General features: G+C 46.7%; 1 protein-coding gene across 1 annotated transcript in view; it reads right to left on the bottom strand.

The window, feature by feature from the left end:
• Positions 1-16,808, bottom strand: part of LOC147659051 (NACHT, LRR and PYD domains-containing protein 12-like) — a 487,072-nt gene that overhangs the window by 424,394 nt on the left and 45,870 nt on the right. Inside the window, exons 4-5 of the mRNA XM_086952007.1 lie at positions 11,739-13,518; positions 11,430-11,441 (exon numbers count right to left, since the gene is read on the bottom strand). Of these exons, the coding sequence (XP_086808133.1) occupies positions 11,430-11,441; positions 11,739-13,518 (1,792 nt within the window). The remainder of the gene's footprint in view (positions 1-11,429; positions 11,442-11,738; positions 13,519-16,808) is intronic.

A 16,808-nucleotide genomic window follows, 5' to 3' on the forward strand; every position in this document is an offset into this window, starting at 1 on the left:
GTCTGACCCGCTGCGTCCTGCCAGAGAGGAAGGAGCAGATCCAGTCGAGGGCCTTGTCCTGGATTCCTGCATCGTAGAGTCTGCGTATTGGGGTGCGGTGGGAGACTGTGTTGAACGCCGCTGATAGGTCGAGGAGGATGAGGGCTACTGTTTCTCCTTTGTCCAGTAAGGTGCGGATGTCGTCTGTTGCGGCGAGGAGGGCGGTTTCCGTACTGTGGTTTTTTCTGAAGCCGGATTGGGAGGAGTCGAGGATGTTGTGTTCTTCAATGAATGTGGCAAGTTGGCTGTTGATGGCTTTCTTGATGACTTTCGCTGGGAACGGGAGCAGGGAGATGGGTCTGTAGTTTTTGAGGTCGGTGGGGTCCGCTGAGGGTTTCTTTAGGAGGGGGTTGACCTCGGCATGTTTCCAGTCGTCGGGGAACGAGGCGGTCGCCAGGGAGAGGTTGATGGTTTGGCGGAGCATGGGTGCGATGGTGTTGGCGGCTCTGTTGAAGATGTGGTGGGGACAGGGGTCCGTGGGGGCCCCTGAGTGGATTGACTTCATTGTCTTCAGTGTGTCTTTGGTGGTGAGGGCTGTCCAGTCATCAATCGCTGGTTTCCGGGTGTCGGGGGTGGTTGGTGAGGGTTCAGTGTGTTGGTTGTCTTCGTCGAAGTTGTCGTAGATGCTCTTTATTTTGTGGTGGAAAAAGATGCTGAGTTTGTCGCAGAGGTCTTGTGAGGGAGGGATGTCGGTAGACTCGCTGGTGGGTTGGGCGAACTCCTTGATGATGCTGAAGAGTTCCTTGCTGTTGTGTGCGTGGGTGGAGATTCTGTCTTCAATCGCTTTTTTCCTCGTTTCTCTGATGAGTTGATGGTGGGCGTTGGTGGCGGCTCTGAAGTTGTTGTGGGCTTCTGTGGATTTGGTGTTTCTCAAGGCCTTTTCAAGGCCGCGGCATGTGCGCCTGGACTCTCGAAGTTCGGTGGTAAACCATCTGGCTTTCTTGGCACGGGTATTGTTTTTCTTGAGGGGGGCTATGGTGTTGGTGCTGTCTGAGATCCATCTATGCAGGGTTTGGGCTGCGGTGTTGGGGTCGTCGTTTTCCGCGATGGTTGGGGTGGAGTTGTTGAGTGAGGAGGTGAGCTGGTCATCGGTGAATTTGGTCCAGTTTCTTTGTGGAAGCAGGTGCTGGTGTCTGTGGATGGTGGGTGTTCTGAAGGTGAAGTGGACGCAACGATGGTCGGTCCATGGGAGTTTGGTGGTGTGGCTGAAGGTGATGGAGTTTCCTGTAGTGAAGAGGGGGTCGAGGGTGTGTCCTGCTGAGTGCGTGGGCTCGGTCACGATCTGGCGGAGTCCAATGTTGTGGAGGTTGTCTAGGAGGGATGTGGTGTTGGGGTCCAGTTGATTGTTGAGGTGGAAGTTGAGGTCTCCCAGCAGGGTGTAGTTGGTGGATGCGATGGCCTGCGGGGAGATAATGTCTGTGATGGAGTTGGCGAAGGGTCCGCGGGGTCCAGGTGGTCAGTAGATGAGGGTTCCTCGGAGGGCGGCGGTGGGGCTGGCTAGTATCTTGAAGTGAAGGTGTTCCATCAGTTCTGTGGACTCGTCAGGGAGTGTGCTCAGGCGGAGGCTGGATTTGTGGACGATGGCGATTCCTCCTCCTGGGTGGATGGGGCGGTCCTTCCTGGAGATCTTGTATCCTTGGGGGATGGCGATGTCCGGTCCCGAGGTGGTGTTGGTCCAGGTTTCGGTGAAGAATGCTACGTCTGGGGTGGTGCTATCGAGGAGGTCCCAGATTTCTGTTGCGTGTTTGTGGAGGGATCGGACGTTGAGGAGGATGCATTGCAGGGTCTTCGGTTTGGTTGTGTTCTTGTGGGCGGGGTGTGCTGGATCCGTGTTCTTGGCGGTGCTGCAGGTGTACGGGCAGCGGTGACAGCTGAAGGGTCCATGGGTGTCGGCTGGTGATGCTAGCTTGCAGTTGTTGTTGCAGCCTGGGTTGAGTGCGTGGAGTGCTGCTGGGTCGTAGCGTTGGCGGGTGGGAGGTCCATGGTTCCTGGTGCTGGTTGCAGACGGGTCGCAGACGGGCGCAGACGTGCTTGCCTTTGACGCGCCTTTGATGCACCAGCGGCGCGCCCGCAGCCCGTGGCCGCTGCGCGGCCGCGCTGTGGCCGCCATTAAGTAGGGGTCGGGGAGGGCTGGACAGCTGGGAGGCGGGGAGGGGAGCTGGATTGGGCCGGTCGTGCTGGGGGGGGGGGGCGCGGGGGCAGCAGCGGCGGGGAAAGGTAAAGGGAGGAAAGAAGGGATAAAGAAAAAAGGGAAAATAAGCAGAAATAAGGCACAAAAGAGCAGAGATGCAGAAAAGAGCATTTAGACGTAAATGGCTAAGACCTATGTGCCTCCAACTGGGTATTCGTACTGCTTATGATTTCATTGAAGCAATGCTTAATCCCCCTGATGAAATGTTTTGTTTTAAATTATTTTATTTCTTCAAATGCTTCTTAACATTATATTGATTACTTAATACTATGTATATTTCCTTTGTATTTTTTATGGAAATTTGTTGTATGACTTCATGAATTCTTATGTGGATCTCTTTTGAGTTCCGTTATCATAATAAATAAATTTGAAATTTGATAGAAAGGGTAAAAAAACGAGTGAAAACGAGTGAAGGAGCAGAGGGAGAGAAAGGGAAAATGGGCAGAAATAAGGCACAAAAGAGCAGAGGTGCAGAAAGGTGAAAGATAGAAAGGGAAAAAAAACGAGCGAAAACGAGTGAAGGAGCAGAGGGAGAGAAAGGGAGAATGGGCAGAAATAAGTCGCAAAAGAGCAGAGGTGCAGAAAGGTGAAAGATAGAAAGGGGAGGAAAACGAGTGAAGGAGCAGAAAGAAAGAAAGGAGACAGAGGTCCACTGGACCACCAGGGATGAGGCGCAGGGAAACCTGCGGGTGGAGGAGGGCCTCGATCCCCAACACTGAAGAGTGCAGGGGCAGGGGCACCTCAATTAATGGTGGAGCTGCGAGGGTGGGAGAGCAATTTCACTGACAATGAGTCAGTGGTCTTGCTCCTGGACCAGGTCTGGACCTCAAACCTGGACATCACTAATCTCCAGATTTCCCACTGTGCTTGGTCTGATCACTTTTTATCTCTTTCTCCATCCTTAAACCCACCACTACCAAACCCCTCACCACCGATCATCTCATGATCAGGAACTGGAGTCGGGTAGACATCCCTACCCTGTGTGCATCCCTCGCAACGTCTATACCGAGTCCCCCCCAACCCTCTGGACCACCACCCTCAGTTCATACACAGGCTGAAGACCTCAATACCTGGCTGGTCCAGGCAGGAGACATCTTTTCTCCTTTGAAAAAACTCACAAACGGCCCCACGATGCCCAGCTCTGGTTCACTAAGGACCTTAAAGATAGGAAACTCGCTCTACGCCAAACCGAGCGTAAGTGGAAACTGGACTACTGTCCCCTCAAAAAAACCACCTTCCTCGCTGCCTTAAACGACTAAAAATTCGCCATCCTCGTAACTAAAACTGAATACTTTTCCTCTAAAGTCCTGAACTCATCCTGTAAAGCTAAAGATATCTTCTCAATACTTAACAAACTAGTGAAACCTGAGCGTGTCACTATCAAACCGCTGCCATCACAATCCCTCTGCCACTCCCTCAACAGTTATTTTGTTGAAAAGATTACTAAAATCAAAACTAGTATCCCAAGGCCGTCCCACCCCCTGATCTTGGTGATGCACCCCGTAACTCCTCTCTCTTCCCCAACATTCCCCTTGATCACTCGGTAGGTTTTTTCCCTCTTCAGGAAAGTTCGCTCCGGCTCTCCACGGGACAACTGTTCCCCTCATATTGCCCGTGAGATCTTTCTTAACATCCCGACCCCCCCCTCCCCTCTCTCTTCTTAACAACTCCCTTACCTCTGGCGTGGTCCCCAACTCTTTAAAAACAGCGGTACTTTCGCCCATCCTTAAAAAACCAAGAGCTGACCCTGAGGCACTATGTAATTTCCACCCCATTTCGTTTCTCCCCTTCTTGGGAAAAATTTTGGCGGCCTTTGTAGCAAACTGCCTTAGTACTTTTGTGGAAAACTCCCACTACTTAGTTCAGTTCAGAAAAAACTTTATTTCGGTCATTACGACCTTTAAAAGTGCAGCACTAAAATATACAGCAACATGATTGATCTCAGTTATCAAAATAGGGGATTAGGGGGGGGAAACAGCACTAGAACCTTAAAGTTTTGAGTACCAGATACAATACAGAAGCTATGATACGGATAGTCGAGCTATACAATATAAATCTGGAGATGCATGATAATAGATAAATAAATAATTAAAAAATAAGCTAATCTAGGGGGGACGTTCAAAACAATAGCACAGTATAAAACCTAGGACATAATTTAAAATCGACAATTAAAACCAGGTCTGAAAAAATCATTGCCACATACCCTAGACCTCATTAGATAATTTCAATAGGGCCCTTCGAGTGCAGCACATGGAAAACAAGAATCTAGAAACTGAAAACACAATCGGTATGCTGAGATCAGATTTCAATATCCAATATGATTCCAGATAGTTCCTGGAATCAATGTTTCTGCAAATATGTACCAGCCATCGTTTCTGGGCCTTGCGGTAGCCAGGACAGGCGAAGAACACATGCTGCACTGATTCGTCTGAAAAACCACAGGCAGGGCACTGAACCTCATGGTCCTTACTCCACTTTGCCGTATAACAGCGGAGTGGAAGGACCCCAAACCGAAATTGTAGAAAAATCTTTCTTGCCTCCACTGGTGTAATCATGTCTAGTATTGGCTCAAACTGGGAGATATCCTTGACTTCCAAAAAAGCCATGGATAGTTTACCAGTCCTGGGGCAAGAAAATAGTTGGGCCCTTCTGTATTATTCATACCGAGATTTGACATGTTTGCTTGTGGTTTGGGTGCAGGCACGTTCAGGGTCCGTCCAACAGTCGCTCAAGCCCAAATTAGTCAGTACAGATTTTACATGTACAAGCCAAGGAAGGTTACATGCACCCCGAGCTGACATAACCTCTGCTAACTCCTCCCTATATGACGCTAGTTCGGGAGTGGACCAGAGGTGCCGCCAGTATAATGTCGGTATCAGGCTTGAAGTATGTGTTATGGCCATTAGTCCTGAGTCTAGTCGTAGCGAGATCAGCGGGGTACTCACAGCTGTCTAAGAAGTTGGTTTTCTACCTGTAAAAGGGAATCTAGTTTACAATGACCCCATAATTCAGCACCATAAAGTACTCCCCCACGAGCTTGGGTATTATACATTTCTAGGGCTGCACTAAAAGCTTTCCTACTTGATTTGCTATAGACCTTTATTATTCCACCAGTCGATTGGGCTAGTTTTAATGTGCTCTTGGTGATATGAGCCTCCCATTTCATGTTTCAGCAACAGTAAGACCTAGATAAATAAAAGATGAAACTCTCCAAGGGATTCCCATTTAGTTGTGGGTTAGAACGAGAATTGTTTGGGTTATTGAACGCCATGTATTTAGTTTTCTGTAAGTGATGTCTAGACCTCTTTCCTTACAGAAAAATTCAAATTTGTTCAAAACCCTCTGAATCCCCATGAGTGATTTTGAAACCAGGAGAGTGTCGTCAGCGAACATCATTGCTGAAATTTGACGGAACGCTAACTTGGGAGTATCTGGATCTTTTATCGTTGCTAGTTTATTAATTAGCCCTTTATTATAAAGGCTAAAAAGAGTTGGTGCTAAAACGCATCCCTGGCGTACACCACAATTAATGGGTATTGGAGCTGTAGGTAGGCCGTCCTTCCCAAATCTAATTTGGGCATAATTATCTTCATGCAATCTCCTAAAGAGTTTGATGAGATATGCCGGGGCTCCCATTTCAAGAAGACCATAGCTTTTTCCGTGGCACCAGGTCGAATGCCAACCTCAGGTCTACAAAGATCAAATATAAGCTCCCCCCCTGGAGGCGGACAGTCTTCCAGTATAAGAGCTGAAGCCTTAGTATCTGGTCCAGGGTTGATATTGTTTCCCTGAAACCCCACCTGGAGGGGGGACAGAACCCTTTTTTCTTCCATCCAGGATTGTAGCCTGGCTAGCAAGACCCTTGCAAATATTTTTTGAGATATTAATATATTAGGCTTATGGGTCTGTAGTTTGTTGGCAATAGTAGGGATCATTTTTTGAAGATTGGGATAATCTCCGCTACCAGTCGGCTATATGGAATCTTCATACCCTGGGTTAAGGCGTAAAAAAGACCAAAGAAATACGGGGTCCAGATGGCTGGTTCACTCCTATATAAGTCCCCAGGTATCTTATCCAGGCCTGGGCCTTTACCTGGAGCTATTTTTAGTAGGGCACCCTCGATCTCCTTTAGAGTTATGAATAGACTTGTGCTAATACCTTGGTTTACTACATGATCTAGATTGCTAGCAGTACCATCCCCAGGGAGAGCCAACTTTAGAGGTGGCCGAACTGTTGGATGTCCTTGACAAGGCTTTTCAACGGTGTAGAGAGTTTTAAAATGCTCCCGCCATACCTCTTCATTCAGGTTTGGTTCAATTGCGGTTTTAGAAATGGGGGCACCTGTATTAACAATGCTCCAAAACGGCCTCATATCCCTGTCCCCCAGGGCCGTTTTAAGTAAATCCCAGTTCTCCATTTCTTAGCGCTGTTTAGCCTTTTGGATCGTTTGTTTATATGACTTTCTTAAGTTATAAATAAGGGGATGGTTTTTACTTTTAATGTAGTCCAAAAGTGCCTTCTTAACCCTGCGACAATCGCTGCTGTACCATGGGTGACTGGGGGGCCTACTAGATCTGGGGGGAACTTCCGGGGAAAAAAAGTTAATGATGCCTCCATTCAATTACTGTAATTTATTTCTACAGCTCCCAAATCTAGGATCGCATTGCTGTAGTGCAGTAATGATGCCTCTTCAAACAAAGGAATGAGCGCTTCATATAGATGGCTCATCCTGTTTTTCCTTTCTTCCTACAATTAGAAATGGTTATGGCTAGATTATTCGGACCCTCTATGGGAGTATTTTGTGGATTTATAGCCTTTATTTCCATTATTAGAGCATGGTGGTCACTATCTAGTCGTGTTGCAATTTTAAAATAAATTATCCTATCCCAAGAGTTAGCATTTATTAAAATATAATCCAGTATAGACCCTCGCTTCTTGCTATAAAAGGTATAGCCTTTAGATTAGTCTGAGCGTGATCTCCCATTACAGAGACAATTCAACTGGGTTGCTAGGGGGGACCAATATTTAAATAAAGGACAATTAGTTTCTGGAATTGCCAAAGAGTGGTCCTCGTCCCCAAAGTTTTCCAGGGACAAGCCCTCAAGGGGCTCGAACTGACTATTGAAGGCCCCCCCCACAATAGTCATTTGGTTTGGGTCTATAAGACATAAGAAATCAGATAGGATCTCTACCATAGTAGATTCTTTACCCCTGGGGGTTGGTCTAGAGTATATGTTAATTGAGATAACGGGACGATTAGAAGGGAACTGTAATTGGACACAGAGAATATCAATGGAACCTGTTTCAATTTGTACAACCTTACATCCCAGGTGGATCCCTATCCAGGTCATAAGCCCACCAGACGGTCTCCCTACTTTACCTTTTGTGGCCGGGATACTAAAAATAGCATAACCTGGATTGATTGCCTCTTCGTACAGGCCTATAAAAGCCCCCCAATCGGGATCACCCAGTTTGTTTTTAATTCCTGCCACGTTCCAAGACAAGACCTTAGTTATTTGTCTGTCTTGTGGTGGAGATCTAAATGGCATTATAATAGGTGTCTCCGTTATGGAGGTTGTTAAATCAGTATTGGCTTCAGCTTGAGACCTCAGGGTTGACTGTGAATCCGGTATTTCCCGCTGGGCACAGACTCCTCTAGGGATAGTATTACTATTGCTAGGGGAGCCGCTCAAGCTTCTACTAGCAGGTCCATCCCTTTTACGAGAAAATGCCCAACTGCGATTAGTGCCCTGATCCTGGGATGGAGGGGGATTGCTCTTCTTGTTATAGGGAGATGCTCTACTTAGTCAGTCCACCCAGTCTAGTGGGCTGAATCTATTACCTGTCGGGATATAAAAACAGGGATAGGTTGTCCAGTGGTGTTCATGTATGGTTGGTCTAAAATGTATAGGAGAAAAATTCCTACCCATCCTCTGTTCGTAATTAAGTTTACGTGGTCTATTGGGGGGATAGAAATAACTTACATGGAGGGGTAAAATGTTACTCATGGTCCTCCCGTGCTCGTGTGCTAAAATGCATTGTGCTATAAAGGGATTTCTAAAATTAATTATTATGCATTCCCCCGATATGTCTTTCCTTCGATCACCGCTCCAGCCCACTCTTCTGGTTGTTAGGATCTCTTCTGAAATCTCGTACCTCTGGGTGATATTATTCACTATCCAATCTACGCATTTGTTTTTCAATTCTTGGTGGGTTTCCAACAGGCCTCCTCTTACAGATGGTAAGCAAGCACCACTACATATTGGGATGAGGCCGGTGGGAGGTTGATAGTTGGCGGTACATAAGTTTTGTTTTTTGGGTGCAAGGGTAAACCCTTTCCTTGGGCATTCATTCTTGCTAGTTTCTCAACTTCCCTGTTGGTCGTAAGCAAAGGTTGACTAACGTTCACTGATCTTGCCTGTACCACAGGGGATGCAGGGGCGTTCGACCTCCTATCCTGTTGTACATTAGCCTGGGTTGTAATAGGAGGTTGGTCTATAGCTATTGGGGCAGGGTCATCCAAAAGAGTGTCCCCATTAACCTGATGGCATGTACTGATACCTCTATTAGAAGCAGCCACATTTGGCTATTTGGTTTTTAGGAAGTGGTCCACCCTTACGACTAACCCGTCTATCCTATCCATTAGATTGCAGAGTTCCTCCTTGATAATGGCCCTCACTTGCATGTGTAGATTGTTTACCAATGTTGATATCCACCCGGGCTGTTTGCTAGTAGGGTCGATGGCTACCCCTGCGGTATCATCGGGCGTGAGCCCTTCCACTGGAATGGGGACTTGAAGTTGTTTTTTCGCTTAGTCAATGGTTTAGCTTTAGACTGTGTTCTAGATTTATTCCTTCTGCCCGGTTGCTTCCTGGTAGCAACCTCAGGTGACTCAATGCTAGACTCTATATCTACTATTAGGGTATTAGGAGGGTCTGGAGATGTAACCTCTGTATCTGCAGTGAGACTATGGGTCGATGTTTCTAGATAAAGGTTTGGCGTAATGGATAGGCGTCTCTCTGTCCTCTCCATTTCTGTAGTGACTACAAGCAAAGCTTTCGCCAACATCTGATCAATAGAAGTGGGTTTCTGAATTGTTTTTTGCGCAAAAGCCACTTGCTTTATTCCGCCCATACCCTTTTCCCCATTTTACAAATATCTTGCTTATATGTTGATACAAAATATTAGCCCACTAAGGGGATTACTCGGGGTATGGCCACACACTGAACCTTAAGTTACACAAACTACAATGCGGCCAAACACTGGTAGCAGGATTTTAAGTCACTAAATGTTCGCCTTACGAATTGTAAACAGTACCTTTTTGTCCAGGGCATGCAGAGCAGTTGTTAGAGGTGGACCAGCCCAGCCTCTTCCTGCCACAGGCACCATAGACAGCTCCGCCCTTGGCCCGGGCTTCTCCTGTGCGTCTCCCGCGATGCAGGGGCTCTCCTTTGATTTTATGCACCAGCGGGAGCGTGGGCAGCATCAGCGGCGTCCCAGCCGCAAGCATCGCCGGGATATGCAGTCCTCCGGCAGGCGGTCACCTCGCAGATGGCCCGGTGGTCTGTGCAGGGCTGATTGTGACCAGGGGCAGCAGGGGAGTAGGAGCGTCGTCCTCCGGTGAGTGCCCCCACTCCATCCAGCGTCCCCCGCTTCCCCAGGGCTCTCCTTCGATTTTATGCACCAGCGTGCGCGTGGGCAGTGTCAGCGGCGTCCCAGCCCACAAGCGTCACCGGGATATGCAGTCCTCCGTCAGGCAGTCATCTCACAGATGGCCCGGTGGTCTGTGCGGGAAGGGAAGCCTCCTCAGAAGACAAAGAAGAGGAAGAAGCCATGGAGGACAACATAGAATTTACCGTAGGAACCTGAGGAAACTGGACATAAAACTCTGCCAAATGATACCTCTTGCCCAGAAAGCGAGAACCCCCCGGCTTGTTGACCTCAATACATTCCTTAGGCAGAATATCCTTAATGACATCATGTAAAGGCAAGTCATCCACCATTGAGGTACTATATTGGGAGTAAAACCCATCATCCACCAAAGACTTAGGATCAAACCCCCGGACCTCACGAATATGGGCCAACATGTCCACAAAAGCTTTACCCTGGATATATTTCCCCTTAGGAGGATTGTCCATGTCCTCCTCCTCCTCCCCTTTAGATTTCTTGGCAGAAGATTCCAGAAGCGCAGCTTGAACAGCAGAATTAATCCAATCCTGCAAATCTGACCTAGAACAGGTCATCCTCACGCAGGTCCTGCACATTATTCCTCTTAGAAAGAGATCTGGCAGGCACTGGGGCGAATCCTCTTCCTCCATGGCTAAGGCAGAAAGCACCATCACCATCGGGAACCATTAGAGAAAAAACAAAATGACCAACAACTCCCCCTAAATACCACCTCCCAGCTGTCGAGTCTCAAAATCCACGAGACTTGAATTGCTAAAAAGACAGCCCGCTGCCTTCCCCAAAGCCATATACACACAAGACATGGCCGCAGGAGCCATTTGCTGCTGGAAGTCCTCGGCCCCAGAGCGACCTGTCAACTGAACGCAGCAAAAAGCTCCCTGCCCCAGCAAAGCACAGGCGCGCGTCTGAAAAACAGAGCAGGGACGCGACCGACTGGAACACTGGTATGGCCAGTGTCTAAATCATATAAATAATTACAAACAAATCTTTAAACAGAAGAACTCACTGCATCACAGTCCTGATACGGAAGGAGAAAAAAACAGAGCTCCTACAGCACGTCGGGCAGGAAAATAAACAGGCATGGTGGAGGGAGGGGTTTATATAATAGATATTAAAAAAATACTAGCGGTTTAGACTAACCTGTCTGGAGGCGGGATTGCCTCACTTGTGTTAAGGACTGGGACGAGGAGCACATATGAGGGGATAACGAGCAAAGAGATCTTAACAGAGTGGAGACAACAGGCCGTGCTCCATTAAAGTTTCTTGAAGCTGATGAAAGAAGAACCGTGAATAATTCAGAGACTGCAGCAATATAACGCTTGAAACGTGAGGAGAAACTGGTACCTTTTTAAATCGAACAGTCCTTCAGAAACAATTGCAATATGGAGAAACTTTGATCTGTCCCATGACGTCCGACAGGAATGGAAGCCGGAGGATCCTGTGAGTAAAGTTGCATCAGACTTCACAGTGCAAGTCCCAATAAACAGACCTGTGCACTGCAGCCTTGTGATACCAACACACAAGTCTTTTTGTGTTCACTCAAAGGATTGAATGGCTTATATGGTTGCAGGGTGATTATGTGCTCGGTAATAACTGCAGCAATACTTCATGGGAATGAACTTTTCTGAAAAGATGGGACATACACCAACCATTAGCCAATCAGAGGCTACAGTTTTTAAATGACACGTTAAAAAGCCAATTCAAATCATGGGAGGAGTCAGACTCCACAAAACAGATGCAACAGATCACCTAACAGTGCACGCACTGTAGAGCCACACACCTAAACATAAAACATTTATTATTAACATACAGAGGCACATACCTGAAAGTAGAGCAATTTATCATCCCAGGCCTCATGATTTCTTGAGCTTTTGGTCCGAAGTTTATGCCTAACATTTTTAGAGTCTTGTCTCCTTGGCAATGATTTAAGCAAAATGAAATTGCCTTCAAATTGACTATACTATAATCGAACTTTGTTATTTTAATGCTCTGAATATTGTTCATGGCTCTGGAAGTGATCTCTTCATCTTGAGACTCATGCAAGCAGTGGAAAACCTCCAGTAGCAGTCTTTCCTCTTTTGGCTCTTGAAGCCATGCAACCAGGCCAGCTCTGGTGCTGTGAGATATTTTACACCCTAGAAATTTCCCTAAAAGCCAGCTGTTCTTTATTGGCTTGTGAAGCCATGGTACCAGGCCAGCTCTGGTGCTGTGAGATATTTTATACCCAAGGATTTTCTCTAGATGGCGCACTTGTTCCTTGTTGATCAGGCCAAATAAGAATCGCACCGTTAGCATCAAAAGGCCTGTTGTCTCCTTACTATATTCCTTCAATAATTGTTTTAAATCTCTCTGAGGGTTTAGTGAGCCCACATCCAAGTCAAGGATGTAGAACAGGGCTGCAAAGAACTCCTGAAAGCTGAGGTGTATGAAGCTGTAGGCTGCGTAGACATCAATGTCTCGCTGGAAGATGGTCTGATTGAGAAAAAGAGACTGGATGTCTGACACTTCGAGGCCAAACTTTCTAAGGTCGTCCTCATCGAAGAGGATTTTCTGCTCAAAGATGCCATTGAGTGCCAGCGAGCAGAGCTTCTTCAGGCTCCTTCGCATGTTCTGTAAGGAAGCACCACTGTGGTCCCTCAACAAAGTGGACAAGAAGAACAAATAGACTGAAGTTGCGGTCTTTGAAGAATTAGTAATGTCCTGGCGTCTCTCCAGCTGCTGCTTCATGACAGTGCACACGATCCAGCAGACGATGGGGAGAAAGCACATGGTGTACAGGGTGTCATTGTCTTTCACCACGGAAAGGGCTCGGGATGCCTGTTCATCACTGGTAAAGAAACCACTGAAGTAAGCCTTCCTGTGCTCTTCTGCAAATCCTATTATCTCAGCGCAAAGATCAGCCTTTATGCACCGCTTGAGCCGTGCCAGAGTGGTCAGACGTGTGGTGATGATGATGGAGCACCGTTGCAGGATATTTCTTCTCAACAGGTTAATCAGAGTGACTTCCACAGGATTCCTCTGAGACGGATCCCTGCAGAGCTGGTCCTCCTTCAAGTCGAGAGAGAACCTGAGCTCATCGAAGCCATCAAGGATGAGCAGTATCTTGCTGGGATCCGCCAGAAGTGCGCTCGCTGGTACCGTCCTGTCCGGGCACCTGTCTCCAATCACATCTACGAGGCTTCTGTGGCTTTTGACTTCATTGATTTCTCTGCAGCTGAGGTAGAACACGTACTCAAACACTCCCTGGTAGATGTCTCCTAGAGCCCAGTCCAGCATGAGTTTTTGGGCTGTGATGGTCTTCCCGATGCCCGCTGGCCCCTGCAGGACTACGGTCCTTGGTCTTTGCCCGTCCTCCATGGAATCGAAGAGAGTGTCTAAATGAATGTAGTGCTTGGAATGCGCCAGGCCGTCCATCATCGCTGTGTGCCTCCTTCCATGGGACATGACCTCGTGCTGACGCTCCTCCCCGTCGCGATGCTTCTGGACAATCAGCAGCTTTGTGTACCTTTTCTTCAGTGGGACCCTCTCACCCACCCGGGCGTTCCTGTCTTCTATCAGTCTGCACTGCTCTGCAACATGCTCCATGTATCTCCTCCTGAAATCTGAGAATCAGAACATGGTCAATATCTCATGGACACAGATTCAAAATCATAAACATCAGCAAAGCAACTTGTAGAAGGATATTTCAGTTTATTTATGTATAGAAATTTACAGAGCACAAACTGCTGCCCCCAAAAAACTCCTGGCGCCAGCAAAGACAGAGCGGACAGGAATTAAAAGGCAGAACCATCCTAGGTCAGCGTTTAACAATTCAATTTACAAGGGACTGTGATGCAAGTGATGCAAATGTAGGAGGGAGCACATTCTCAGCCTTTGGTGCCCAATGAGAGAGAGCTCCAAGGCCGGCAACCATGAGGAGGCTTCTGGGAACATCAGCAGGTCGGGATGTGATGGGCTCAGTAAACAAGGACAGCAGCATCACTTCAGCTTCAATAGGAGAAAGGCAGGACCCGCCTGAGCCTTGAAAACACATCTCTTGGCCTCAAAAGACAATGAGTATTTTAGGCGTATCCAGAAATAGATATGTGGCAGAATTTTCTTTGCTCTACAGGTGACTTAGGAAAACTCTGAACCTCCTTGCAGAGGAAAATACTAGAGCCAAAGGGACAAATGTACCTGCAGGGATCACAGAATTGCAATTAAGGAATACCCCCCATCCATTCCTATGGGCCTAGAGGCCCATAGGAATGAATGGGAAGACATTCTTAATTTGCGATTCACCATTAGAGAATCGCAAATTGAGAATTCAATTTCAAGGGTGCAGGGGTGTCCAAAGGACACCCTGTTGCACCCATGAAATCTGCCTATAAGTACATTTTGCACACACACATGCCCCAAGGGCATGTGTGTGTGTAAAATGGAACTTTGAAAAATGCACTTTAGTGCATTTTTCAAAGTTTTCGCAAATTACCATGAAGGTCAACTTCATGGTAATTTGCTCCCCTTATTTGCGAATTTGTACATTTTTTAAGCTTGATGCATTGCATTTAAGGAATCTCAATTTGAGATTCCTTAAATGCAATCGCAATTTAGAAAATCGCAGTTTTGCGATTTCTTAAATTGCGAAAATTACAACAATGATAATGCATCCCAAAAATTGGAATTGCATTCGCAAACGGCTGAATTTTGCGATTAGCACCATTTGCAAATGCAATTTCCATTTATGCATGTGCCCCTTAGTGTTTAAAACGGAGACCTGAGGATTTAGGCAACTAATGAGGGCCTGATGACGAGTTCTTATGTGTCATAAATGTAACATATTTTTAAGGCATTCCTTTCTTTCAATCAGTAAGGCCGGACATATGCAGAGCAAATGTGCCAATGTTTCTTCGGCGTGATGGCATGAGGTTTACCCCACCCCCTTTCCTGTTTCCCACCTCGAACGGGGCCGCAAGAGGCAACAGGAGGCCAAAGTGACAGGACTTTAAACTGTGGGGCATATTTACAAGAAACTGATGCATCTCTAGAGATGCGTCAGTTTCTCTGTGCCAGGCTGCGATACCCTTGCACCCCCATGGTTGTGCCGTATTTACAATACGCCACACCATGGCACAAGGATTAATGGATGCGTCAGAAATTCTGACACATCTGTTAGGCTAAAAGTCACGCATTGCTGGAGATGTGTCGCAAGCACGACGCAAGTCCAGCAATGCATGTTGAGGCCTATTCTTAATGTACTGCATCGCTCCTTACACCTGCTTGAAGCAGGTGTAAGGTTTTGACGCAGTGGCGTCCTAGAAGTGACGCAGTTAAGTCATGTAGATTTCACTGCATCACTTTTCAATGCTTTCCTGCGAGGGAACGCCCACCCCTGCATACATTGTACCTAACGCGGGTATAGTGTGACACAGGGTTTACGAAGTGACACATGTCCCTAGATGCACCACGTTGTAAATTTACTGCATTTTTTACGCCACTGCTGCATCCCAAAAGTGACTTAATGGTGGGGCAAAAGTGTCGCAAGTAGGTTCTAATCAGATCCTGAGTATTTAGGACCATCAGGGGTGTGCTGGTTGCGTCAGTGCCTGCAGATACCGGCAGCTCCACAGATCCTGTTTTATTCAGGAGTTTTTTAAAAACCTGTGAAGTTACTGGGAAGATGTGCGTCACAGCTGGTTATTTCAGCCCACAGCAGTTTATTTCGAGACTGTTCTTGTGTGGAGCTAAGCTTGACACCACATTTTAAGAAAGCTCCATGCCTTGGTACATCTTGCTTTGTTTTATAGCATGTTAGTGCACCTAGTGTAATTTTCCCGATTCATGCCCTTATATAGGCTTAGAAATCACAGCCATTTTTAGACAAAGCCCATGCAGTTCAAAAACAGGCATGGATACTTCCACTAGTTCCAAAAATCCACAACGATTTCTTGGAAAACTCAGCTTCAGCAGTCAGGCACATCCCCTTTCTTGAATATTGATTTGCCCTAGAAATCATGGCATTTTAAAAGAACAACCATTCCCTCGGGGTTCTTTGATGACGTTATTATGTCGGACTTTACATCAAACCAGGCACCTTCAAGGTATAAGTATGCCCACACTTGCCCTAGCAAACACACAGTGGTTTGGAGCAGTTCGCCTATCTACTTGCCCGACGCAGCTCGCTACAACAAGTGCTGAAGGAAGCCAACCCTCCAGCTGACGCACTGACAGAGAGGCTGCCTTTCTCTTGCTGAAATTCCAGCTCCAGTGTTTCCAAGCTTCCCTCGCGGGGTGTTGGAAAATCGAGACAAGATACCAGACCTCCTTCTTTTTAAACCAAGGTACGGAGCTGATAAGACCCCAAGAGAAATCTTGGATAGATTCTTGACAAAGAATACTAAACCTATGCTATACCATACTTACTTCTTCCCTCGAACAAGACTTAGATTAGGTACATTGGGGTAGGCGTATTTTAGAAGCACCAGTTGAGTACTTTTGGTGTTTGCTATTTATGTGCTTTTACAGTATTATTTCATAATACTCTTCTTGCTGTACGTGTTATACTTTACAGCCAGTATTACGATTGTAGCAGTTCATTTCTTTTGCATGAGAAAGAAGACTTTTCAATAAACCTTTTACTGAAAATGCCAGTCTCTCTATTCTCTGCATCTCTGATGAAACAAAGCATGCACGATTGACTGAGTAAAATATCTATCTATTGTTTCCACGACTCTGAAGATACGTTTTATTCTTGGAAACAAAGTTGTCATGTTTAAGCGATTGTCAGAAACTAATCCCTTCTTGTTTATTCGAGAAAGTTTCTAGTGACCTCTGAGCTAGCTAGCACTCACAATTAAGTCTAATATATTCGATTGAGACCTAGGTCGACCTACGTCCTACGTCAATTCTATAG

This window comes from Lissotriton vulgaris, unplaced genomic scaffold (genome assembly GCF_964263255.1).
Source record: "Lissotriton vulgaris unplaced genomic scaffold, aLisVul1.2 SCAFFOLD_787, whole genome shotgun sequence".
NCBI lineage: Eukaryota > Metazoa > Chordata > Amphibia > Caudata > Salamandridae > Lissotriton > Lissotriton vulgaris.